At 44.7% G+C, this 26006-nt stretch overlaps 1 protein-coding gene across 1 annotated transcript in view; it reads left to right on the top strand.

The window, feature by feature from the left end:
* The first annotated feature begins 559 nt into the window (after positions 1-559).
* TMEM165 (transmembrane protein 165) overlaps positions 560-26006 on the top strand; it is a 279341-nt gene continuing 253894 nt past the window's right edge. The window contains exon 1 of the mRNA XM_085642083.1: positions 560-975. Within this exon, the coding sequence (XP_085498209.1) occupies positions 799-975 (177 nt within the window). The 5' untranslated portion in view covers positions 560-798. The remainder of the gene's footprint in view (positions 976-26006) is intronic.

Genomic DNA, 26006 nt, shown 5'->3' with positions numbered 1-26006 from the left:
GAATAAATAATGTTGCATACATTCTACTACCACACTGGTGCTGTGGATGTGGTCCGTCGGCTACGTGCCGCCTCTGGTGCAGGAAACCAGGGTTCGAGCCTCGAGGTCGCGTCCACATCATGTGATTCTAGGCAAATCATTTAATCTCCCCGTGCCTGAATGTGTAATGTAAATACGGTGCTATGTAAAGCGCTCCAATACCTTCGGGCCGAGTTCGCGCTACATAAAACTGCAATAAAGAAGAAACAAACACATGATGGCCCCTGAACTGCACAGAAGTGAAGGGGGATACTGTTGTTTCGTCTCGCAGCATGGCGCTAACAGCGCGCATATCTTTATCTCATCTAAGCACCTCAAAATTATAACTACAGTTGCCCTGTTCTATTTCTATGAGACACCCTTGTCTTATCAATGCTGAACAGGCCACCGTAAGTTTACTAAGCGCTGCCGCGCTGACACCAAGCTTGAAACAGGTTGTTGACGTCATCGTTCAGTCAGCTCTTCACGGCAATTTTATAGGCTAGCTGATCTGGTGCAGGCCAATAGGTACTTCCGGGCTGTGTAGGGGCGCGGCTCCCAAGGCTGGAAGTTGCGCTGCGCGCCGATGGGAAGTTGCTTGCTTATGTGTTGACACCGGTCGAGGGGGCTGCTCGGTGCTTGGGCCTGCTGCCTCCGCGCACATCTGCAGGAAGAGAGCATGGGTACTGAGTAATAGCCATCGAAGACCAGCCAAATCATATTTTTTCCCGGCTAACAATTGAGAACTCCCGTGGACCAGTCTCGCAACTGGCCTCAAAAATGCACAGTCTTACCACATCGGTCCTGCTCTTCCTCCTCTTGCTACTTCCTACACTGCCTGGGCCGGCGATCGCCATCCAAGAAGATGACGGCGGGGGACACGGAAATAAGGAGCCACAACCACCCCCTGCCCGACCGCAACACAAACCCGAGCCACCCCCGCAAGGCCCTGCAGAGGTGAGCCCTAGGGGAAGAAAATAAAGTATACATTTAAGTCGCTGCAAACGGCTATAACTAAACCGGAACTTCAAGGGGGGGGGGTGGAATCACACAGTGGAGGCGGAGCTAATACTTCAAACAATTAGTGGGCAGAGTTATCCTCAGAAGCCAATACATCAAAACATAAAACATACTGATCAGTTGTGCATTTTAAACCTATTGGATAAGCCCAATACTATTAGAACAAACACGTTTTTGGTGTAGTTGTCAATGTTTATAAGCTGACTACTGAGATATTTAAATGGAGTGGTTTGAGGTAGCAGAAGCAACATGCAGTTTAATCAGATTTCAGTACAGAGCACATTGCACCAGTCTTTGCAGTTATTTCAAGATGACGGCTCTTTTCGTCAATTCTCTGAAATTCCTACTATGGCAGGGTAATGTGCTAGTTTTTACGTTGACAGGCGCTCCTGCGGGATTGTTGCTTTAAGGCCAGTTTCTAGTTTGCGCATTATAACTTTTCAACATTTGCTTGTTTGAGATTGCAGTCATGCACAGTTCTCAAAAAGCTGACCTTAGTTTAGTGGGTTATTGGTCGGAGTGCTTAGCTGGCAAGTGACGCGTTTGATTCCTGATTCATCCTTCATCCCTTCAGAGAGAGACTGAATAACCTCAATTGGCAAAATTAAAACTTGTTAATTGCTCTACCATGAATGTGTGCAGTCTTAAAAATAACATAGTGTTGTTAGAATCCCATATTGAGCCGTTCTTATGTGCAAATTATAATTGTGCTGTATCCTAAAAACCACCTGTTGCTTTGCCCTGTGAGAACATTATTCCAAATGAAACAGAAATATTATCTTTTTTAAACATACTTTATAATTCAAATTAAAAACAAGCTTTATTCGGTTGTAAGAAGAAACAGCCATAAAAGCACAGCGTATTTACAGTTAAAAAATCTAAGCATTTCAGAGACATGTAACCATCCTAAAAATGTCATACAGCTAACAAATTCATTTAAGCACAATACATGTCTCCACCTACCCCCAGGCGAAGAAATTTTCTTAAAGTATAAGCTCTGCCAACAGAAGTTCGAGGTAGAGTATATGAAAGTTCTTAGTGCAGTCCCAACAAAGTGGCGGTAGGCTTAAAAACAACAGTTAAAAACATAAAAAAAAAAAAAAAATGATGAGTACTGCAATTTTAAGACAAGAGACAGACACTGAAGGCGTTCGCACATTTCCCAAAAACTTTTAAAGAGGAAAGAACAACCCGTTTTTAGTCAAGGTTCTGTCTGTGCCTAACAATTAGTTTAAAAAATGTGGCTATAGATTTGGCAAAAGGTTCAGCATCTAGATATTGAAAGGCAAGAAATTCAGGGCGGCACCTGCGGAGACCCCACATTTTTAAAATTGGAATAAGCCACTGTTTCCTCAAATCCTGGTAGAATTTGCAGAACAGCGTTATGTGAAATGTGACCCGTAGTTCACCCTGCGCTGACCGTGGCTCTACAGGAAAGTTTAACTATCCTTTGAACTGCACCTTTGATCTTCCTGAGCTAATCACAGCACACAGGATAATGTTCTGCATTTCTAAACACTTCTAAGGTCCCTAATGTCCCAAAGGCGAGACCTATTATCTATGCCAGTGCTGGTTGTCAAGGCTTCTACGGGTCAGAGATATTTGTCAGGACAGTCATGAGTGCCCCAGAATTCAAATTGTGTCATCAGTTAAATAACATCTGTTGTGCTATTCCCTTTCAGCATGGAAGTACAGCTCAAGACATATGCATGCTTACTTGCCCCGTTGATTTTATAATTTTATCTATGTTCCTATAATGGAAAGAATCCGTGCATTCATGCCTAATTTTTCTAACAGCATTTGTTATACATATTGTATGTGACCTCAGGACAAGTGGCACAGCACACTAGAAAACATGCAAAAGCGATTGCACTGCCATGTTCCATCAGGTGCAGACATTCATTCATAGGTGCAGGATGTGGAACATACAACATATTGACAAATGTGACAATCTTCATTGAACGTTTTTTTCATCATGATTACCTATTTTTGGAGTGCGTCTATCTAGCCAAGTGTTGGGTATAATCTTTGGTGTATGTCGCAGCGAAACAGCTCAGCATACTGTGAATAAAAGTGAATTAATGGTAAACAAATTGACCTAACTTCTTACCTCATTTGGGATTAGCGTGATTCCGTCGAACGCACCAACAAACCCATTTACGCCAAGCCAGTCTATAAGCTTTCCTTGTCCCAGGAGCCCAAGATTCTGATATGAGTCTGAAAGCATTTTCCGAAAGTCCTGGGAGGCGCCATTGTCTCCTGAAATCCTCCAAGCCATCAATGATAGGAGGCCCTGAGTCACAAGGGGGTGCCGTTCCCCGTGAGGGCCTGTGATTACGATTCCGAAGGTAGGGATGAGGGTTGGAAAGTCTACGCTCATTTCCATCATAATTGGAAACCAAGCCTGGGATCTCCAAAGGGGAGTTATTACTACCACTGAATCCATGTTTCTCCGAGCTTGAAGAAGACGACGTGGGAGCAAGGCAAAAGGAGGGAAGGCCATAAGGGTTCATGCCAAGCCAGTTCTGAAGGAAGGCATCTACTGCCAAGGCCTGAGGGTCCGGCCTCCAGCTGAAGAAATTTGGTAGTTGAGTGTTGAGTCTGTCTGCAAACAGATTTATTCCAAATGGTCCCCATAAGGATTGAATGGACAGGAAAACCTGTCTGTCCAGTTTCCAATTGCGCAAATCTTTGAAATTCCTGGAGAACCAGTCTGCTACCCCGTTGTTCAGGCCATGGATGTGTTCCGCAGTCACAGAGATGCCTTTGTTGAGACAATAGGCCCAGAAATTCTTGGCCAGGTCCGAAAGACCTTTGGAGTGAGGACCCCCCATCTTGTTCACGTATCTCACAGCGGAAACGTTGTCCATGACTGAACATTTGATCATGTCTTTGGTAAAGCTATCTTCTCTAGGAAAGTTGTTTGAAAAAGGATTCGAAAGTTATCTTGTTCGCTGCACAAAGAAGGGAGATGACTACGTGCACATGGACTATATACTATGTTGGAATGTTTATGAAGTTCTAGATCTCTTCATTATTACTGCTGTGAGCTGCGCAGTAAAGACGATTTGCATAATCTTGGCCTCCGTGTCCTTAATAAAATCCAGATTTTCTGCCCACCAGGCTGTGAAAAATCTAAATTGTGCTACATAGGAGGAGGGACATGCCCCTGTAGTCACACACAGCTAGGTTTCAGTTGTAATGTTAATCCTTTTCTAACAAAGGTTTCTTAGTATATTGTAGTAATAGGAGGGAAAAAAGGCGTACATACGGGCTATGAAAACCAGTAGTGGTAAAGTTAGAGCTTTGTAACAGGAGGTAAGGTCAAACTCACGTCATCAAGGGTGCCATGTCCTAGTTCGCCACCTATCAAGCATGCCGGTCTCCTCTTATCCGGTGATGTAAAACGGTGCGTATAAACGACATTAATTTGCCACCCAGCTGCTCATGATCGTATCATCATGTGATAAGTGTTGTTTTTGTTGCATCCCGCCCTGCTGTACATGACCATGTGGAAACAGCATTGCTGCTTCATAACGTAGCCCCTTCAGTCCCCATGTGTGAGTTAAGCCTCATGGGAGTTGTAGTCCTAGTGTGGCTGTAATCGATGTAGTGTGCATCGTAGTTCTCAAGTTATTAAGGAAGAACAAAAAGAAATGAAACCTCGAATCCAAGTCTGATGGTCTTCAAAGTCCTATTGTACTCAATGTAAGAAGAGAGTAAGTGCTACCCTATCTATATACATGGCAGGATCGATTTGACCACCTTAATTAGTCCTGTATATTTATTATCATGCAGTTTAGATATGAAATTATTTCTTTGCATTCAATTTGTTCCACGAGATGTCATTTTGCATTGACTCTTGGGTTTTTAATCTACACGCTCTAGCAATATTTTCGTTATTTTAATGCTGGTTGTTACTCTTTTTATCACAGTCAATCGTAAATCATTCACTGTCTGATCTTTTGCTAGAAATGGGCTGTCATTCGAGTTGAGTTACTGAGGCATCTGATGGTACTCCACTGTTCACTGATTCTTACCTTCACTTTGCTGGTGGTCATCCCAAAGTATTTTACTTTACAAGGGTGTTCAGTCATGTAAACAACTTTAGCCGAATTGCAATTGGTGAGTCGTCTTTCTACTCAAGGTGTTTTTATACCCAGATCCAAATTTTTGGTTTGGGTGTTGATTTAGCCCGCGGCACATGTCTGCAGGAAAAATGCCCAGTTATTTTTAGGGAGGTCTCATAATGTTCTGTGGTCATTGCCAGAATTCACTTTTGGTCTAGCTCCTTCAAGCTGTTCTTTCTGTTTTTTACAGGTTAGAAGAAACCAGCATTTTCTAATGATTTTTTTGACATCGTTTTAGACAGTCCTGATTGTGCTATCCCAAATCAACAGTTTTGTTGTCATCTTTCATTTTGTCCTCATGTAAAGCCTATCTGTGGTTGTTCAGGCCCTATTGCTGGATCTCTTTATTAGACTCTTGGGATACTGTCCCACGGTCAGTTTGATGGTATGCTTGGAGTGAAAGTACTGTCCATGTGTACTGTGTTCTTGAAGGTATATTGATTGGCTCAAATGTACTAACACATTTTCCCATAGACGTAGAATGGGTAAAACCATTTGATACATTAGGCCCATTGTCCTTTCATATTCCAATACATTTCTAGTGAACACTAAACTAGCAAGTTACATTACCCATTCCAAAAGGGTCTTGTGCGGCCATTCGTCCCACCCTTAAGTAGTTCTTGATTGACACGTAGGCTCTCTTCCGGTGGATTGCACCTCTAGAGTGTCTACATCTAGAGCTATTGTGTGATCTTTTTTTGGATCAAACGCAATATCTATAAATATATTAAGATGGTTTGGTGACCAAAGATCAGAGGAACCAATCGGCGAATATTTACCGGGGTCAGGGAACCTATGCCTTGCCTTACAAGAGCCACATACCACTATTCATGCTTTATTTTTTTCAAAATTGCTACCAACCCTGTATTTAGACCTATATGCAACTGCTGAATCCATTGAAACTCTATATATGTCACATATCCCTACAAAGGAGATACAGTGGAACACAGGCATTTTTTGTTTGCATCGGTTTATTGAAAAGTCCATTTGGTAGTACGACACAAAGGCAATAAAAAGGTTGAATAGTATGGTATACTGAGGAAGACCGAGTATGAAATAATCAAGATACAGTAATAATCATGCCATGTCGATAATGCAATCAGGTTACAACAGTGGGCCAACATCAACACGCCTGAGCAAATAGAAGAAATGTGAAGCCTTAGCTTCAAAGTAGGACATACAACCAAAAGGTGCATAGTTGCATGAGTATTAAAATGTCTGTATGGCAACACCTGTAATGAAAAATGAATAAATAGAAATAAAGGAGGCGGTACTCGGGGTGAATAATAGCTGTCATCAAGTACAGATCTACACGTTAGAATAAAACCTCGAACAGTAAAACCAAAAGGAAACCACTGAACATACCACACGACTAGGCAGTTCTTTGTCACTCCTCCCCTCTTCCATCACCTCCAAATACTGTATGAAGTGCATACCTCCAATAACCTGGGAAATTGTGGTATGTGAGGAGCACCATGTTGAACCAACCTAGTAACAGCGGTTATCTACAACCTTTGTCTATGTGTCCGGGGCCACTGACAATATATCGGCAGTATACACGAAGGAACCAATTCTGACTCCATTCAAGCAGCACCGCAGTTATTTTCATGAATCCAATCAATCAAATACATCTTCAACTCTTCGGTTAATCCACTTTTACTCTATTTTCTTCTATTTTCATCCATAGTTTTTCATTCAATTCATTTTACTCATTCGCTTGTTCGTTCGTTGACGTTTTGCAGATAAACACAGGAGTATCAAAATGTTTCCGTGTCACGATTTATTTAAAAACCCAATGCATTTCGGGCAACCCTTCATCGGGGGTATGTAGAAAAAATATATAGGTAACCATCAATTTAATAAAACACAAGAAGTAATAAACAGATAACATACCATGAATATCTTTTTTTAATTTTTTTTAAATTCAGCTTAAACCTTAAGATGCTGTTCTATGCTATACCGCCGGTGTACAATCATTATTTAAAACTCATCACAATCTGACCTTGTTAACCCCACATAACGCATATGTTCGATCTAAACCTCCAAATGCTGTTTGGTACCCTGGAACCTTTTATTTAATCTCTATTCCAACAATGGTGTAAGTACTCTGAAGTTCATTAGTAACCCCACGCTTTTCACTTAAAACTTATCGCTACTTCTATGAAACACTTGAACTCTAATCCACGCTTACCGTGACACGTGCTCATTAACATATTAAATACATTAATCAGTGTTGCTTCTTATCGAGTTTCTGCCGTATCATCACGCAGTTCATCGGTAATCTGCCCCCGCATGTCTTTTATTTTCGGTATAAACTGCTTTTCATAATTCACAGCCTTCTCTCGCTTTTAACTCCGTGTTCTCCCCCCCCCCCCCCAGGTGATCTATCACGTGCCATGATTACCAAAGCTGTGGATCAGGATTTATATGTTCCGCTCTAAATCTGCATTTCTACTACTCAATTCTCAGCTGTATGCTTGCTACTGTGTAAGCCGAATTTTGCAAATCACGCGATGGTACGTTTTCCACCTACTCAGTTTCCAAGAATACCCCCATTGTCCTTCACATGAATATATTTGCAGTGCCACCCGTGTTGTGCGAGAGATTGGATTGCACATCAGATAAACTAGTGTTGCAGTGGGGGTTCTTCCTCAATCCCAGCCTGTCCTCACAATTCTGTATCACACTTTCAGCCTGTGCCTAGTTGAGAACTGAGTGCTCTCGAGCCTCGATCGGCGGGGGTTTACAGGGGAACACAGTCATATGTTGAACTTTACCACACACATGTTCCAGCATTACCGGTGCTATATGGTAGTGTTACCATTTTAACAATTCTCATAATGGCCTTTTCTGCACAGTCTTCAAGACCATAAATCATGACTGGAGACACCTACTGCTTTCTAATCAATTTCTCAGTTTGCAAAATATACAAATTTAGGTTTTGTAACATTTCCTCTGAGTACTGGGACTCCAGTATTTGCTGCCAACCTATACAAGTCCTTAGTCCAAGGATATTGTTACCAAAAGATAAGAACTTCAGAGCTATTTTGCCCAACTTTATTCTGAAATTATCCGCCTTATGCTACACCCAAGGAGTGTTGATGGGCACCATTAGCCAATAAAAACAATAAGTGTCAAGTGTTGCCAAAAAATAATGGGCTAAGGAAATCAGTAACCTCCACTGACAAGTACTCTTGGTAAAGACCTAATAGACACATGCAACCTGTTTCTAAATCAACGTTTTATAGAGTTTGAATAAGACAATTAAATTATCTCCTTCAGTTCTGACGTATGAACTATTATTTGATGTGGAACTTTTATTGTTAATTTGACTGTAACCAACTGTGGATTTTGGGGAGGGGGGAAGGGTGTTATTTTGAAGCAAATAGGAAGGAAAATATATCCAATGGCCAAATGCTGGGAAGGTGATTTTTGGTGATGAGGGGCAACTCCAAAAAGAGTGCCTGTGAGTGCCTTAAACTGTATTGTAAGTGCTGAACAATTGAATTGGTCACCTCTAACACAGTCTTGCATCCTATGAATAACTTTTAGTAACCGGTGTGGACTCTTGCAATGAATCTATTGCACCTGTAAGATTTCCTGAAGCAAATGTGCCTTATGGCCTCCCCTTTTTAGCTGAGCTAACTTTTAGGAGTCCAACACTGAAGAAGATTCCTTTCCTGGGACTGGAAGGAAAAAGATGTGCCTAAAACAATGTAGTGTATGTTGATATCTAGCGGTACAAAAGGGGGTGGTGATGGACGGAGCATCAGAACCAATCAAACACTCACCACCCCCTTTTATACCGCTATGTTAATATCTAGCCTGGAGGGTAAATGTAAGGGAAAACGAAACACTGCGCTAGTTCCCATGACCCCCTCTGGCATATGGAGGTCATCATACCTCTGCTATACAAGGGCACTGGCCTGATCGATATAGCACTTGCCTCCGCGGCAGCCCCTTCTGCCATACGGGGTCGCTGGCTCTTCACCGCTCTAGTGCTATGGCCCACCCCACATGGCAATCCATCCATGGCGGCTCCGCCTGGCACCAAGGATCACTGAATCCTCACTGTACATGGGCTCAAGCCTGATCAGCACAGCGTTGAACGTAGTACAATTTGTGACTGCCCCACCTGACCTGTAGGGTTACCGAAAGCCTCCCTGTAATGGGCTTCGGCCCGATCGCTGCATCGATATCCACTTCACGGCGGCCCTCCCCTGGCATATGAGGGTCGCTGACTTCGTCCTGCACATGGTCAAAGACCCGATTGGTGCAGCAGCCGTTACTTACACCTCGCTCTGGTAAGCCACTTGAAAGGCTTCCCCCACTTGACCTTGCTCCCTCCAATACTCTCCTCTTTCTCACAGGGCACCCTGGTATTGGCAAGCAGATAGGCACTGGAGCTCTGTGATCTCCATGCAGGTGCTCTGTGAATCCCTGGGTGATGTCCCCTCACCCAGCTGGCAGACTAGCAGGCCTTTGCCCCCCGTCCTGGTCACAGGCAGAACACTTGCAGAATTTCTCCTCCTTGCACAGCCTAACTGGCTGCTTGACAGTTGACAATGTTGGTGGTCTCAAGCACCCCTTTTTGTAGTCAATTTCCAGACACCAACTCTGACTTGGAGTCTGAGACTTTGAAGTGTATGTTGGGCGTCTGATTCTTTTAAGTACCCACTCCGCTGCCCTCTCTTGCTCTTGAAAGCAGCCTGTGGCAGCAGGAGGTACTCCAAAGCTGATAGAGCCACAATAAAGGCCATGGGAGTGACTAGAGTTCACACTTGAATGTCAGCCACAGTGAGGTGTATCAAAAGGTTAGCACAGGGCCTCAGCCCTACTCTTCGTGATTCCTATATCGGCCCCATCCCTTTGTGGAGATGCGCCCAGGCTCCTTCCCTCTGACCTCTCTAAGAGCACCCCTTTGAAGTGTATGGGGGAAGCCTGACTCTCCCTTCTCCAGTGTGTCCCACCCAGCTTTTAGGAATGCAGCAATACACAAACCTCTCTGGGGGGGTTGCTCTACCTCCTCATGTTTCACCATGCAGGCCTAGCTTGTAAAATGAAGCCCATAGTATGTAATGTATTGCGCCATTCACAAGCACACATACACTGCACATCACTGTACCGTACCACTCACTGGCACACATACACCTAGTGTAGATACACCACTAATGCCCCAAGCAGCACTTCACAACCACCCAATGTAAGCCAAGGGATGGATTAAACACACAGCAGTAAAATGTTGAATGAGTGAGTCTGTAGGCCTCACTCCAGTGACACATATTTAAGAGGATCTGTTCACCCTGCTGATACCCTGCACAGTATGCTGCCACTTCTGAGTTTTGTTACTTAACTCCTGGTTGCCTTTCACCACTATAAGGATAAAGCTTTGGGCACCGCTTCTGGTCCGACAAGACCACAATCCGTGAGGCAGGTCTATGTCTTGGCACACAGGCATGATCCATAATTGCCTATGACACAACAATTAGTATTGGGGATCTGAACATCAGTACAGTTAGAGCACCCAGGGAAGGGAAGGGGCATGTCCATTACCAGGCGCAGGACTTTTCCGTTCCAACAGACGCCAAGTGCTTGTGTCTGATTTCCAATAAACATCCATTGAGTTGAGTAGGAAGTGTTTTGCTCACTGACTCTGCACCTGTCCACTTCCAGTCACTAAGCCTGTGGCCTGCCCATCACAGCATCTGAATAGTAAAGGTGCCAGAGACATGACCAGGTATCACACCTTTTACAAAATGAGTTACCTGCCCAATTCTCACATCCTGGGTTCCAGTACTGCTGCAAAGATTAGACCATCACAGGATCACTTGACTAGCCAGCGTGTTGCCTGGAAACCAATACAAAAACATGAGTGTTTTTGTTTCCATGGGTTTGTGTCGACTTTGTCAGGATAGGTCCCCACTAAAAATTGGGTCTTAACTGAAATTTAAGTGGATGCTTTGAGACCAGTTGTCCCAAGATTTATGAAAGCTTATCCAGTGTTAATTAGTTACGGTTCTCTACACATCTGTATAAACAGGGGGTCCGAGGCACATTTCTTGCATTTCTGGTGCTGAAGAAGACCTGGAGGTGGACTGTCATGCAAGTAGTGGACTTGGAAGCCAGAGAGCCTAAACCTGTTGATACCAGGAGCCTGACCTTGCTACCTAGAACGACCTGCATCTCTCCTGCGAGTGACGTCAGTGCTGTGTGAGATTCAAACTTGCTGCCATGCCAGGAGACTCCGGAATTCTACATGTTTGTGTGAGAGCCATATGTCCCTCATGGCTTCCTTGATGCGCCTTATTTTCTTCTGGAAAAATACGTGCGTCCCGGACTCACTGTGCCACTGGAATTAAGCTATCCTGACTGATGAGGGGTGAAACCCCGAAACCGGTCCTAGGATGCTTGTTTCCAGTCCAGGGAGGACCTGGCTTGACAGTTCGGGCTGGACTGTTCCCATGAGGCACAGGGTCAAGACTGATTTGCATATGGCCAAGTCTAAACTGGGGTGGCATGGTGAGCAAAAGAATGATGGATTTAACCAAGATCTCTTGACTGGGGTGAATGTTTTTATTTGTTCTGCATTTCGTCCATCAATAGTGTTTCTTTTGCTTTCTCGCCCTAAGTGTGCCGGGTATGCCCAGACGTGGGCCCCGGGCTCCCTCTGCCACTGGAATCAAGCTATCCTGGCTTATGAGAGGTGAAACTCTGAAACCGGTCCTAAGATGCTTGTTTCCGGTCCAGGGAGGACCTGGCTTGGCAGTTCGGGCTGGACTGTTCCCATGAGGCACAGGGTCAAGACTGATTTGCAATTGGACAGGTCTAAACTGGGGTGGCATGGTGAGCCAAAGAATGATGGATTTAACCTAGATCTCTTGACTGGGGTGAATATTTTTATTTGTCCTGCATTTCGTCCATCAATTGTGTGTCTTTTTCTTTCTTCTGTGACCTGATATCAGTGATAGGCCCTCGTGTTAGCGCATCTTAAATGCGCTGTGAATTCCTGCAACCTGATTTTCGTTGTAAGCCTCTATGTAGCACCCGCACATTTGCTGCAGATGAAAACTATGCCGCGCCCTCTACCCCATCAGAATGGCAGATCTGGTGTGACGGCATGTATAACTAACTGCCCTGCTGCTGCTAGTCTTCTCACCTACTTTTCAGCTTTTCGGCCCACAGAGATTCAACTATGATACCACTGACATATCTAACCTTGTTTAGCAGAGTGGTTCCAACCAGTGGTCTTAGGAGTCTGTCAATTAAACAAAAAAGACTAAATCTGACATCGAACTGTGCCAGTGTGAATGGTCCATGTGCTTAGCTATTGGTGAGGATGAATATATGCAACTCTGGCCCTGTTTGAAAGAGCACACTTCAGGAGCATAGACCAATTACTGAGTAAAAAGTTAGACTTTTTGAGTTGTGATTAAACCATAAAACCCATTAAAGTTTCTCAGTACATCTTTGTGAAAAGTATTTTTCATGAAGAATAGCAGTGCTTAGATGTTATATTTATGGCGAGTAATAGATGTCCTGCTTGGGATAGACATCTTATCCTACACCACCTTCCAAGGGTACTCGAACAATGAGACCTCAAAGTCTTGTCTGGAACACTTGCTGACCTGCAGCAAGGATATCGACAAGCATGAGGCAATACTAACCAGTTCTACTAAATTCCGAAAGGCACTCACGGCCTATTGGTCTGCACCATGGGTATTGAGCGGTAAATGCAGTAAACCAGACAAAAGTTGGTATGGCAACGAGTGCAGTGCAGACAAAAACGGCCTTAAACTGTTCTCAAGGAAAAGAGCAATCCTTAAGGGCCATAAGGAGAGATTATAAAGCCCTAGTCCGGGGCAAGAAATTGAACTACCAGTGCGAAGTGTGGCAAGAGCAATCTAAGTAGCTAGTAGCAGAAGAAAAGGATAGTAAATCCTTTTGGAGGAAAATCGCCAAAATATTCAGAGAAAGTACAGGATCACAGGACAACAATATCTCAGCGCAGACCTGTTAGACCATTATAAAACCATATACTTCAGTGGTGTCCACACAGCAGCCCTTGTCGATTGCAGTGCCCTCCCCCCCCCCCCCCTTCACCAATGGAGCAGTTAAACATTATGCACCTAGAAGTGGAAAGAGCAGCACTTGGCCTAGACCGCATACCAATCGACATGTTTCATCTAGATTATAAAGTTTTATCTGCGGCCCTGAACAAGATATTCAATGTAATCCTGAGAGCAAATAACATCCCACATTCCTGGAAATCTGCCATCGTAGTCCCTTTCCATAACAAGCATTGGCATAGCCAATAGGTCTCGCCTTTGGGACCTTATAAGTGTTTAGCCGTGCAACAGTTGATGCTTTTGTACCAATGATATTGTGCTGCATAACTAAATACTTATAAGGTCCCAAAGGCGAGACCTATTAACTATGCCAATGCTTGTTTTACTTGGGAACACTAGAATGGAGGGTTGAACCCCAACCTGCCTCCTGCAGTACTCCGTGTTGCCTCTTCCTTCCCACCCGCAATAAGAAAATAAAGCGCTATGACACGGCCAGCGCTGGCCGCGCCGTATTGCTTTTTCTTTAATAACTTTTATGGGGCTTGTTTAAAAAAAAAAAAAAAAAAAAAAAAAAACTTTTTAGCCATGTTACACAGAAGCCACGCTGCTCTACAGCAATGCAGCAGCTGGGCTCAGATCATTGTTGCACTGCCAGAAATTGCAGCTCAGAACTGAGCTAAACGCGAATCCAAGAATTGTCTGTGCAGACCACCAGCATATGGAGGTAGTACGTCAGCAGGGATGCAGTCAATTCCGTTGGCTGTTTTGCAACAATCCGGTCAAGGCAGCCTTGCCAGGTGCTAGGATCTCTATTCGGACTGACTTATTTTAGTTACTTTCTCGCTTCTCTGCTAGGACCTGACATTGTCGGACAGTGTGGGCACAACTTGGGGTGATTCATTCATTTATTCAGAGCGCTGGTTGAGCCTCTCAGCAGAAGCACAGGCACTGATTTCCTCTACAGTAACAATGAAGATGGGGGCCGAGGTGACACTGTATGGCCTGATAATTCATTCATTTTCCGGGTGATCTGCTGTGCACCTGTTGAAAAGGACCTGAATGAGCTTGCAAGATTTTTTTAAAAAAATCGGAGCATCCCACTTCAGTCCAGGTCGGTTGGCAATGTGAATGGGTTCATCTTTCCTGCACTACACTTGTGGGGTTTTCCAGTCTGGCTCTGTAATACTAACAGTGTGTCCACCATGACACGTTTTCCCGAGATTTAATCTTATACAGTTTGGGCCATGAACCTCACTCATAGCATGGTCAAAATAAAAGGCATGTGGATTAAGAATAATTTGGAAATATTAGCCCTGTAGGATAGATCCCCGACCATATGAAGTAGGCATGTGATACTCTGCCGTCGGTGCTTTGGTCTCTGGGACGCATGTTCCAGAGCCTCAGACAGTGAAGGTGCACCAGAGAAGTTACTCAGATACATGGCGCAGACATGCCCTGGTGAAGAGGCAGTCAGGTAAGTATTTCCAAAGTTCGGCTGCTTAGCATTCCTTTCACTAGATCATGAGGCAAACATCCTATCCAAAGATGAAGGATGTTAACTGTAATACACTGTAATGTAGAACAAGCCGCGAGTGGTGCGCGCTCGCCACCGCGAGCGATCTGTTTTCAATTATGGCGCCCGTGACTGGGCACGATAATTGAAAACAGATGTGACTGTGGGCGGAGCAAAGGCGGGACATGCACCCGCCTTTGCCCAGTTGCGTGCTGTCTTTCTCAGAAAGACTCACGCAAAGCCCAATAGCCCTGTAACGAACGCTGATCTCAGCTTTCAGGAGCCCCTACAAGAAGTCTCACGCTGCGCGAGCAGTGCTATGCACTGCAACGCTAGGCGCGAGACCTAAAACCATGAAATAAATTGCTACTGTATAACTACAGGCCAGTATCGCTCCTGGACAGTACCAGAAAAATCTTTGAACAGACTGCAGACCTGGGCGGATAAGAATACAGTCCTCTTTGATGATCAGGCGGGGTTTCGCAAGGGCATTAGTACCATTGATTAAGCCATAAAACTATTCATGGTATGTGTCAAATGCACAAAGCTGCTCAAGCACCCCCTCCATTTGTCTTTTTTTAACTTAAATCAGCCTTTGACCTGGTAAATGGAATCAAACTATGGAAAACATTTAGGAAACAAGGAGTCGAAGTAAATCTCTCACAAGCCATAAAAATATTGCACAAAAACACAAGTGCTTGTGTTCGGTGTGGAAGTAGAGGAGAATGTACTCCCTAGTTTGACATCTGTTTGGGAGTGTGCTCGGGATGTGTCCTCGCTCCACTGCTGTTCTCCCTCTTCTTGAACGACTCCGAGCAATTTCTACTTGAGGGGGACACAGATGCACCAAAGCTGGTTAACAAAATAGTAGTTATCTGTTTACGGGCAACTCAGTATTATTCTCTTGTACACAAAACGAGCTGCACCGGAGGTTGGGCAGCTTCCACTTTATAGTGGTCTGCCAATCCAATCCCGAGGCTCCAAATTAAGATCGGCTGCCGTTCATTGAGCGTCATTCTTCACGTATACAAGCAAATGCAGTGGCAGCAGCAAGCTACAGTGCAGAACTATTGGGGTGCAGCAGCAGTATACAGCTTCAAAAGGTAAAGGTGGAAAATGCTTTCTTGAGATCGCTGCTGCATCGGAGCCCTGGCATACTGCTTCTTGGGCTTGGTTCCTATTTCCATGCTCATAGCTAGCTCTTGCCCTGGTTTAGTACTGGTTGGGCTTAAATCGCAAAAAACTCAGTCGTCCCCGAGAGTTATGCTCAAAGTGTCCCCTATAGGGAAAATTTGTCAATTCAAAGTCTTTATTTGATTGTCAATCATAAAAGACATCATTAAAATATTTAACCATTTTAAAGGAGAAAACGGGGTTCTTTCAGGAGGGATATAATATAAAAGATTTCATAACATTGTTTAAAAGCCACACCAGAACTGTATTACAAAATTCTAAACCGACCCATATGATGAGAAGAAAGAAAAAAAAATTAAATTAAATCCATCATGGAGTGTAACATGCTTATTAACTTCAGCTATAAGTACACATCGCATTATAAGTAAGACGTTTAAAATGTTTAAAAGGCTTATGATTTAGAAAGGGGCTATACAAATGGAATCTAAAATATTCACAAAAAGCGTAATTTACGTGCACGGATTATCCACATCCAATGAAGGAATTTTGCAACAGCAATAGTCACAGGTTGGGAGGTGTTAGTTTTAACCGTAAAGCCTCACCACCTGCCCGAAGGCCCAGCTGTAAACAAATAGGTTTAAGCCAGGACCGCCTAGGATCTTTATACTCTGGACAAATAAATAAAATATGCCCAATACTTTCCCGTTGTGTAGGACAGAAAGGACAACTAGGGTCAAGGCCTTCTCTCCATTTGGCAAAGAAGGAATTAATAGGTAGTGTGCCCACCCTAAATTGATGGTATCTCTTTCTGTCCTCCACAACAGTAATACAGTCCCAATAGCTTTCAAACACCGGCGAGTCTTTAATTTCCATAAAATCCGCAGTTAGTGATGGACCAATACATGAGCCAAATCTTTTCACTGAGACCATACTCCAGTTTAGATCTCTTAAGGTTTTCCTAGGGGGGAAGGTATGTTCTGTTGGGTCTTCCCATAGACTGGCTAGGCCCATGGCAGAGTAAATTACCTTAACCTCCCGCATCCAGGGAATTTTTTGTGCCTTGTCTGCTCCTCTGACATCCATAAATGCCCGAGCATACTGTGCGAGATCTGGGGTAACCCACAGTCTCCTCCAGTATGCCACTGGTCTGTATCGGGCCATATCCTCCAAACGTTGGACACCTAGGTCATAGAAAAGGGGGATCAGTGGGGTTGATACAGGAAGACCTGTGATTACTCGTAAAAACGTATTTTGGGACCTAGTCAGCAGGGTGAGGTTACTGAATCCCCACAATTCCTCCCCGTAAAGAATTGCTGTTCCTATCTTTGCATCGTAAAGTGCTGGTATTATTGGCCTGGTATAGGAGAGGTGAAGCTCTTTTATTAGGTCTCGGCTGCGAAGGCTGCGCTTGCGCAGTCTCGCTCCGAGATTTAATGACTTTGAGTGACCTTTGAGAAGAGGGGCTTGCACCTGCCCCTCTTCTCTCCTGTTCTCCATTGGCTGGCCTCTTAAATGCTGGCCAGCCACTTGAGAAGAGGTCCAGTCACTCCGTTGAAGCCCCGTCCTTTTCGGATCGGGGAGCGTGTTTTTTCGTTGCTTTTCGCAGGGCGTGTTTTTCTCTCCTCCAGCCAATGGCAAGAGGAGAGAAAAAGAAACACGCCCCCGAATCCAAAACCGAGGCTGCGTTTCTCCGAGGCAGTTCTTCTCTGCCTCGGAGAAAGGCGGTGGTGACCCGGCGTTGCTCCCTCACCTTAAATTGATTGACGGGGCTTGCAGCCATCTAACTCATTGTACATTACGCCACTTAATCTTGGAGAGAAATGTTCGTAAAAAAACTGCACAGCACACATGGCTTCAAGTTGAGGACGTGCTTTCCGATCAAGCAAGTACGCCACTCCGCCCCTATGCATTTTAAACCCGGTTTTAAGGAATAGACGTGGTTTAGGGATGTTCTGTTTTTTACTACAAACGAATATGGAAAGTTTTCTAAGGCCCCCACGCTACACCTCCGCGTGCTGCTCAATGGCGAGGTTACCAAGGTTGTCTAGTTTTCATTGCACCTCATTTCCCTTTCTTCCACTCTCGTAGCTCTTTTTCATCTCTTCTTTCTCTATTTGCCACACTTCCCTGGCTTTCTATGACTTCTTTCTGATGGAAGACTGGTGGCTGATACGCTTGCTTGCGGGGCGATGGTCAGACCTGGGACAGCAGCATGAGTGGGTTATTTGTGTAAATCTACCTAGTGAAACCCCTCGGCTGAGATTGACCGCGATTGTGTGAGATCACCCATGCGCACTGGTGCTACGAGAGAGCGCTTCGATCAGGGTGAAGCCCAAACATGGTGTATGGATGGCAGCCGGCCAACAATAGCGACCCAGGGGGTCTGACTGCAGCGGCCCGCAGGCGGGGGGCTTCAGAGCGCTGTCGATTGCTGACTGGAGAAGAGTGGTGTCTAAGCAGCGTCTCACAAGCACTCACCGATGCTGTGTAAGGGTGTGACTCTGCTCAGTTTCTCTGAACTGTGCGAAAAGTTCATACAAGCTGTAGTCATCGTATGGGCATTTGGCACAGCTTATTAAATGTAGGGTAAGCATAAGACGTCGGGTACCATTTAAAAGGAGTGGCGTGAATACGTGACATTAGACATACTTATGACAGTGGGTAAGCTTCAGTGGCCATGTACACATTACCTTGTGAGCGATTAAATCAGACATCATAGAGAGGGTGTCCGTCTGGACCATCAGGGGCCGCTTACAGGAGGCGTCGAGGCATGTGATGTCACACAGAGGGGGTGAACTTAAAACGTTAGGGGTAGGTTACAGGCGATGGCACGTGAACCCGACATCAGACAAAGTTCTCGGAGGGGGTGGGGGGTGTTTACAAGAGGCGCCGAGTGAGAAACACTAGACATCACTTCCTCGAGCCCCTCTGTAAAGGAGGCGCTCGGTCGAGCTGCATGGGCGCCAGCCTACGAGCACTCTGTGAAGTGCGGAACATCCTCTGCAGCTTATTTCAACTGTAGGAATGCCAATGAAATGGTAAACAGGCTGATGAGAGCAAACAAAAAGAATCGTACACTTTGTATTACTTTTTGGGAACAATATGTGCACGCCGTCCTGCAGGAGTTTGGACTTCCTTTGTTTGCAATAAAGGTTTTATTTTCCCATTCTGGTTTAAAACAACAAGGAGCACACCAGGCTACAGTTGTTGGACCTTCATTTAGCATCCCCCAGCCACGATCTAAGCTGAAATGTTGGGTGCTTTGGAGAGGGTGGGGAGATGACGTTTCTCATGCAAATGGGGGTGCGAGATGAAAAACACAACTGAACTACCTACATCGCCACACCAGAAGGCTGCTCAAGCCCCTCGCCAGTTCCCTGTAGCTTATCTGGGTGTTAATAACTTAAGCGACAACGTCCCACCCACAAAAAGGCTTCTCCCGCGCTTCTTCTCTACCACCAGCTATAAGACACAGATCCGCAAAGTCCATCCTCCCCCTACTGCTTCGGAGAGGACATACACAATGACATCTTCTTTCAATTAAAATACGAGCTCTTGCCAGGAAGAGTAAAGAACAAGCATTTACAATGCAACGGTCTCGGCATTGTGAAAGTTAGAGCTATTGGCATTGCTCTTGACATTATTTTTGTTTATGTTTTTGTTTTTACAACATTTAAAGAAACGGCATTGTCATGAGCAATGCCAATAGCTCTAACTTTAACAATGCCGAGACCGTTGCATTGTAAATGCTTGTTAATGCTCTAATTAGCTGTGCTGTAATCAGCAGACCGGCGCAGGAAGCAGCTCAACGGTCCCACCAAAGAAAAAACAGCAACACCTGGAAAATTTGTCATAACCTGTGGGAAATTGCCTCCAAAACCTTTGTCTCGAGCATCTGTTGCCAAAGTTCGCTAACATTACCAGCACCACAGCTGCCATGGTTAATTAAGCATTCTTGCACACTAAACTCCAGTCTTGTATTGGCATAGCGTGCTCGTCCATCTTAACCTGCAACTACCTGCACATAAAGCAACCCTAGGCAGGGAGCAATACTTGAATGACATTAGCCCCAATGCACGGCGCACTTTACACCTATATTCCGCCTAGGCACTTTGCCCATTAAAATAAATACTGCAAAATTCTCTAACAGTTCTATCAACTATGAGCTCTGTGATGCAGAGTGTGAGGTATGGAGTCAATAATGCACTTCATGCTATTTTGCACTAAGATTTAGCACTTCCATACTAAATGGCTTATCCCATTGTTCACACAATTTTCGATCTTATCCTTCACAGAAGCTCTTACACTTTGCACCAGACCAGAACTACCAACCATCTACAAACCTATGTCCAGTTTCATTACGGGAGCCTGGTTCATCATAAGAAGGACACAGAGCCCTTACTATGGCTACTGATTAATTCAAGTTTTACCCATCTGGGAATGTTATGATTTTGATATATATATATATTTTTTTTTTTTTTGATTAATTGGAAAGTTTGTTTTTAAACATTATTACCGTTAGCGTTTTCTGCCTTAAAAATGCTAATCAAGATTGATACCACTGTGTAAGGCTCGACGGTTCCTCCACATTCCCCTTCACCCATGTTGTACTTCTGTCTTCTTTATACAGTAGAGCCTTGTAGCCATAAGCAGTATTGGAAAGTAACATAGCAAACACACGTTATAAATAAAAATAGGCAGCTTTATTTGTATGACACAGTTTTGTTATTATACTGCATTCCCCAGTTTGAAAAGCAGGACGATGAACTTTTGATGCCATTGACTACAGGGTTTTAAATAAAACATTCATAGCATACTGGTAAAGTTAATTGTTGGTTATATTTTTAGATTTATATCTGCATATTTGAGGACACATTTGCTAATCTGCATCTGCAAGAGTGCATTTGGTTCTATTGCATCTTATCTATGTAAACAAGTGCCATACCACAACTCTGCATTTATAGTTCATAACTGAAGGTGGAACTCCTCTTGCAAGAATGCTGTCATGTTCTCCTAGGACTTGTTTTTAGGTTGAGCCTGGGCAGCGCATGTGCTGCTCTGCGCTCACTCTCTGCCCCTATTTTTCATTGGCTTGTACCATTATTCTTCGTAAACGCTGGCTTCTGATTGGTTAGTAAGTTTGTTAGTCTCTCCTTAGTACCGCCTTATCTTCATTTGTAACCCGCCATGAGGACTGGCCCTTTTACTTCTGTAGTTACACGGTATGTCTTATTTAGTCTGTAAGCACTATTATCTTTAACCCCTTCCATGCTGCGCAGATTCCGCCGCTGTGCTGACGGAATCTTGCGCGGGCGTGGTCATGACGGAACGGTTCCGTCATGAGCACAGCTCAACCGTGGCTCATGACGGAACCGTTCCGTCATGAGCACCGAAGGGGTTAATAAGTTTCTCCTACTGCAGGCTCGTCATGCTTTCCTGCAGCAACTGCTGCTCCTTCGCTTTAAGCGCCACCCCTTCTCACTTCTCGCTGCCACAACCACCTATCCGAGGTCTGTTTATTTTTTTCTTTTCATTCCTCTTCCCTCCACACTCAATTGACCGTGCTGTTTTAAATAAATTTACATTAGTAGATCGATTAAGTGATTTGATGTTCAGCCGATGTCGAGGCTCGAACACTGGTCCCCAGCTCCAGAGTCAGTAGCTCTGACAGCTCAGCCATATCCTCTCTCTCTCTCGGGGCAGCACCAATGGCGGCTCCCCCATTGGGGTGTGGGGGCGTCGCCCCACTGCTTTCTCGCAGTGGGAGAAGGCAGAAACATAAACTGTAAAAACTACCATTTATGTTTCTGTTTCTCGCACTGCGAGAATGCAGAAGGGCCTCTGTGCCTGGTTGGGGGCGGTCCAGTAGGCGTTCCTGCTCGTGGGCATGGGGGGGGGAGTGGCTTACCCACTGTTGTGGGTACTGACTGTTTGGCCGGCCCCAGGGCCGAACAAAGCAGTCATGCACACTCTCCGCTGCGCCTCACCAATCATAACGCATTGCAGCGTTGTGATTGGCTTGGGTAGGCGAGGGAAGCTGTATGCTGGCTGCTTCCTGTTCCTGCAGGAACACACGGACCCGAATGCCCCTGCACCATCACAGCGTGACCGGCCAGGAGCGGAGGCGGTGCACTCCTGGCAGTAAGGTATGTTTTATTTTTATTAACCCCCCCTCCCCGTGAACATGCCGGCCGCTGCTGCAGGGCACTCTATCGTGCTCTTCATCACAAAAAATGTTGAAATTGATCCACTTACTAACTAACTCAATGGTTCATTGTATTTTGTTTGGATTGATTTATAACACACACTGACGTCTCAGTGTTTCCGGTATACCATGCGTTTTGTATTTATTGAAAGATTTAGTAGCTTTTCTAAGAAAAACGCTGAACATGGCAAATAAGTGGGACGGGACACGTATTTGCAGCAGTTAGAAACGGCAACTGTCTGTGGCATTGAGCTCTAAATAAAAGCATGTTATTATTGTATAAGGTGGATGAGAACAACGTATGAGGGTGAGATATTATTGTGTTTAATGGTCGATACATGCAAAGTGCATAATATGCTAAAATACAATTGAAAGGAATTTTACAAAAATGCACATATTTACATTACAGTGACAGTTGAGGCAAGTTTGATGCTGGTCAGTGGAGGTTGCAGCGCAGCAGCATGTGAGGGTGGGGTACGTTTGACTCGTGGGAGTGTTTTCCAGAACAAGAAATTGCAGTTTACATGCTCTTTTAAATTGGGACAGAGGATTCCGCAGGGGGAGGCCAAGCAGATCTGAGGGGTAGTGCAAGCGGCTGAGTACTCTACTCTTAGGAGCATGGCCATTTCTTTCTGACCTACGCTTGAGTCGTCGCCTCTCGTGCATCGCAAGCCTGGGCCTGGCCTGAAGGCAGCAGCACTTGGAATCGGAGACGCAGTGTGCACAAAAAAAGTAAGAGGTTAAATGTAATATGGACTGACAATAAAGTCTGTCTGTTCTAGTCTGTATTTCACAAGCAGCACAGTCGTGCACCTTGGTGTGTCCTGTTATTTGCACAAGTACACAATTTCCACGCATCACTAGTCCTGTCATTACCAAGTGCAGGTGTGTCCGCCGTTTGGACAGACTTTGGCGCTGCTCTGTTCGGATTACTGTATTCCGAGGCCTGGCGGTGTCTGTGTGAGAGGAGAGGGGGTGAGGGAGTCGGATGGGTGTTAATTAGCGTCATTATCAATCACTACCACAGGCGTAATGCCACCGAAGAATGATCAAGTTAGAGAGGCCGGGATGAGGGCATCTGCTGCCGCCAGTAAAGCATCCAATCCCCGCGTGCACATCTTCTGTCTCGTTAGTCTCCCCGCGTGCATGCTGGAATCGTATCGATTCCAAAAGGCCTCTGCATGGCAGAGCAGCGCATGGGCTGCTTTCGCCAGGCCGAGACCTAAAAATGACTCGCACATCTTTGTCTCGAAATATGTGGTGCACACGCATCCTCAAACACCCAAAACTACCGATAACCGTCACCATCGAAACAAGCCCAAAAAACTAGATAAAGAGTAGGACGTGCACACATTATCACCACAAAATATAAACACTACACCTCGTAAAAGTGCTTATATGTGCACACATACTTTTCAGAGCTAATAAACTGCGCGGCCTACTGTCAACAGAATAACAAAACCATACAAAACCACCTCAGAACAGAAGCTACAGAAGCATCAGCAAAAACCTTTTGAAGTTCAGTCATCTTTGTCGCCGGAGTAAAAAAAACGCATGCAAATATAATCGAGAACAATATTCTCCACATGTACAATAAACTCTCATTGCCATCAAATACTACAGACCGCTTTACACAATATAAATAGCAAAAAAAGTTTAAGCAACGAATATAAAAACTTGTTTTACGGCACTCTTCATCCGTTTCTAGGCACTGTAAATAAATAACTTTTTTTCGAAATTAATGGCTCCTCATTTACGGATCTCTCGAGGATAGAACGCTGAGTTGGCTGCATAGGGATCCGAAATAGTGAATCCCAGACATCAGCAGATGTCGGCGGCGAGCACATAATTCATTGACACATCTTGCCGGCTGTAATGTGAACTAACAAATGTCTTATCATCATGGAAAACAAACTGAGCGAAGTCAACACACCCATTAACTAACGATAGAAAATAGGCAACCCTTGTCCCTGCAAAATAAAAGAATTTCGGATTCTGAAAACTATACAGGGAGCACTAGCACAGAGTGTGGACTATCCAGACACACAAGGGGCTTCACGTGGTTTAGGTGACAAAGATGAGCCCCAGAGGACGACCAATGGGATCACTGCCTAGAGCTGCGTGCTCTCCCTGAGGTCCAATCACCTGCTCCAAGCTGGCTCTCCGAGCGTCCTGCTGGTGAGCGTGCTGTACTGCACAGAGAAGCCGCCATAGTTAAAATCACTCACCGAAGCTTTTAAAACGGGTGTGGGGCCTTTTGGGGACAGTGTACCAGGCATCAGGGGCAGAGTTATCATAAGTGCAGCAGCTGCACCGGGGCCCAGAGTCCAGGCACTAGAATTCAAGCTGTCCTTCACTCCCCTGTCGGGAATGGGGCTGGGGCAGGTGTTTTTATTTGCTTGCATTAGGGTCTGTGCCAGGTATTCAGTGAAAAATACAGTCCCGAGGACAAAAAATGAATTTCTCCTTATACCCAAGAACTATAAAGAGCAAAACAAAACAGAATTTTAACCCCTTCGACGCGCATGACGGAACGGTTCCGTCATGCACGTCGGTTGCGCTGTGCGCATGACGGAACCGTTCCGTCATGGCCCCGCCCGCGCACGGAACCTTCAGCGTGGCGCGTATCCTCGCCGCGCTGAAGGGGTTAAAAATCACTGGTTCCTGTGAGGAAACAGAGGCATCTGCTCACACAGACCTTGTTTACATTTACGAAATACTGGTAAGGGAGCCCCAAACTATATGTAATGTGTTCGGGTGACTCGGCGACGCATTTATGAGTACGCAAGTGGTACTAAAGCATTACTGCCTTATGTACTCTCTGGTGCCAATCTGATTCACCCCACACCTTCCAACCCCCCTTTTGGTAAAAGTGCAGCGAACACAGCCCTTTCTATCTCTGCTGATTGTTTAAAAATATTTCCTGAAATTTAACAGTGTAGATGTTTGGGCCCATTCACAAAGACTCGTTAGAGCACACAAAAGAGTACTATATGTGCGCTACTGTACACTGCATGAAATTCCAAGATAGAAGTGTAGGCACTCGGTAAGGAGGAGTACTGGTCTGCGGTTCCACTCCTATTGAAAGCATTGCGCCCCTGCTGAAGAGTGCAGGCACTCTCCTTTGCAAATGAAAGAACAGGTACAGTGCACTGAGCACCTGACCATCTAAAGCACTGACGTTAGTACTCCGAATTCTCTGTTGGGTATGCCAATGTGTTTTAATGCAGCTGAACAACAGAATCTTAGTTTAGGTACTCTGTTGTGCATGCGTAGTGCACACAAGGAGAACGGTGTAATATCTTAGCTACAGGGATGAGGAGCGGTGAGTTTTAGAAGTGTACAAGTGCCACTCCTGAGTTAATGCCAGTTACACTGGAATTAAGGGGCAGGAGAGGGCTCAATTACGTGACCAGCTTCATCGAATTATGCAGCAAGAAATGGCAAAGTCTGCTGCATAATAATTTTTTTAAAAGTATTACTTCATTACTTTGTGCATGTTTTACACTTGTTAACACTGTCTGGGCATTGAATACACCTCATTTGCACCAGTTTAAACCCCAAATATAGCAATAAGCAACAGAAAGGTGACCAGTCAACCTTTGCAAAAGGCCTTCCATTTTGCTGCAACAGTTTGAGCTACAAACCCTTAAAAAACAAGCATTTGCAATGCAATAGGTCTCGCATTTGTTGCAGTTGGAGCTACTGGCATTGTAAATGGCAGTGTTTTGTATCAATGTTTTTGTTTGCAGTGGAGTGATTATTTAAAAATTACACACTATACCATATTATAAGCTATTCTAGCAACTGTACAGTAAAGCTATGGCTATTTTAACGTAAAGGAGTGTGAATGGATGAATAAAAATACAAAAAACAGGATCTAAAAATTTACGATGGAATGTATAGCAGGGGACAGGGAC

The sequence above is a fragment of the Triturus cristatus genome, chromosome 2_2 (assembly GCF_964204655.1).
Source record: "Triturus cristatus chromosome 2_2, aTriCri1.1, whole genome shotgun sequence".
Taxonomy (NCBI): Eukaryota; Metazoa; Chordata; class Amphibia; order Caudata; family Salamandridae; genus Triturus; species Triturus cristatus.
This window is presented reverse-complemented; position numbering and strand designations above follow the sequence as displayed.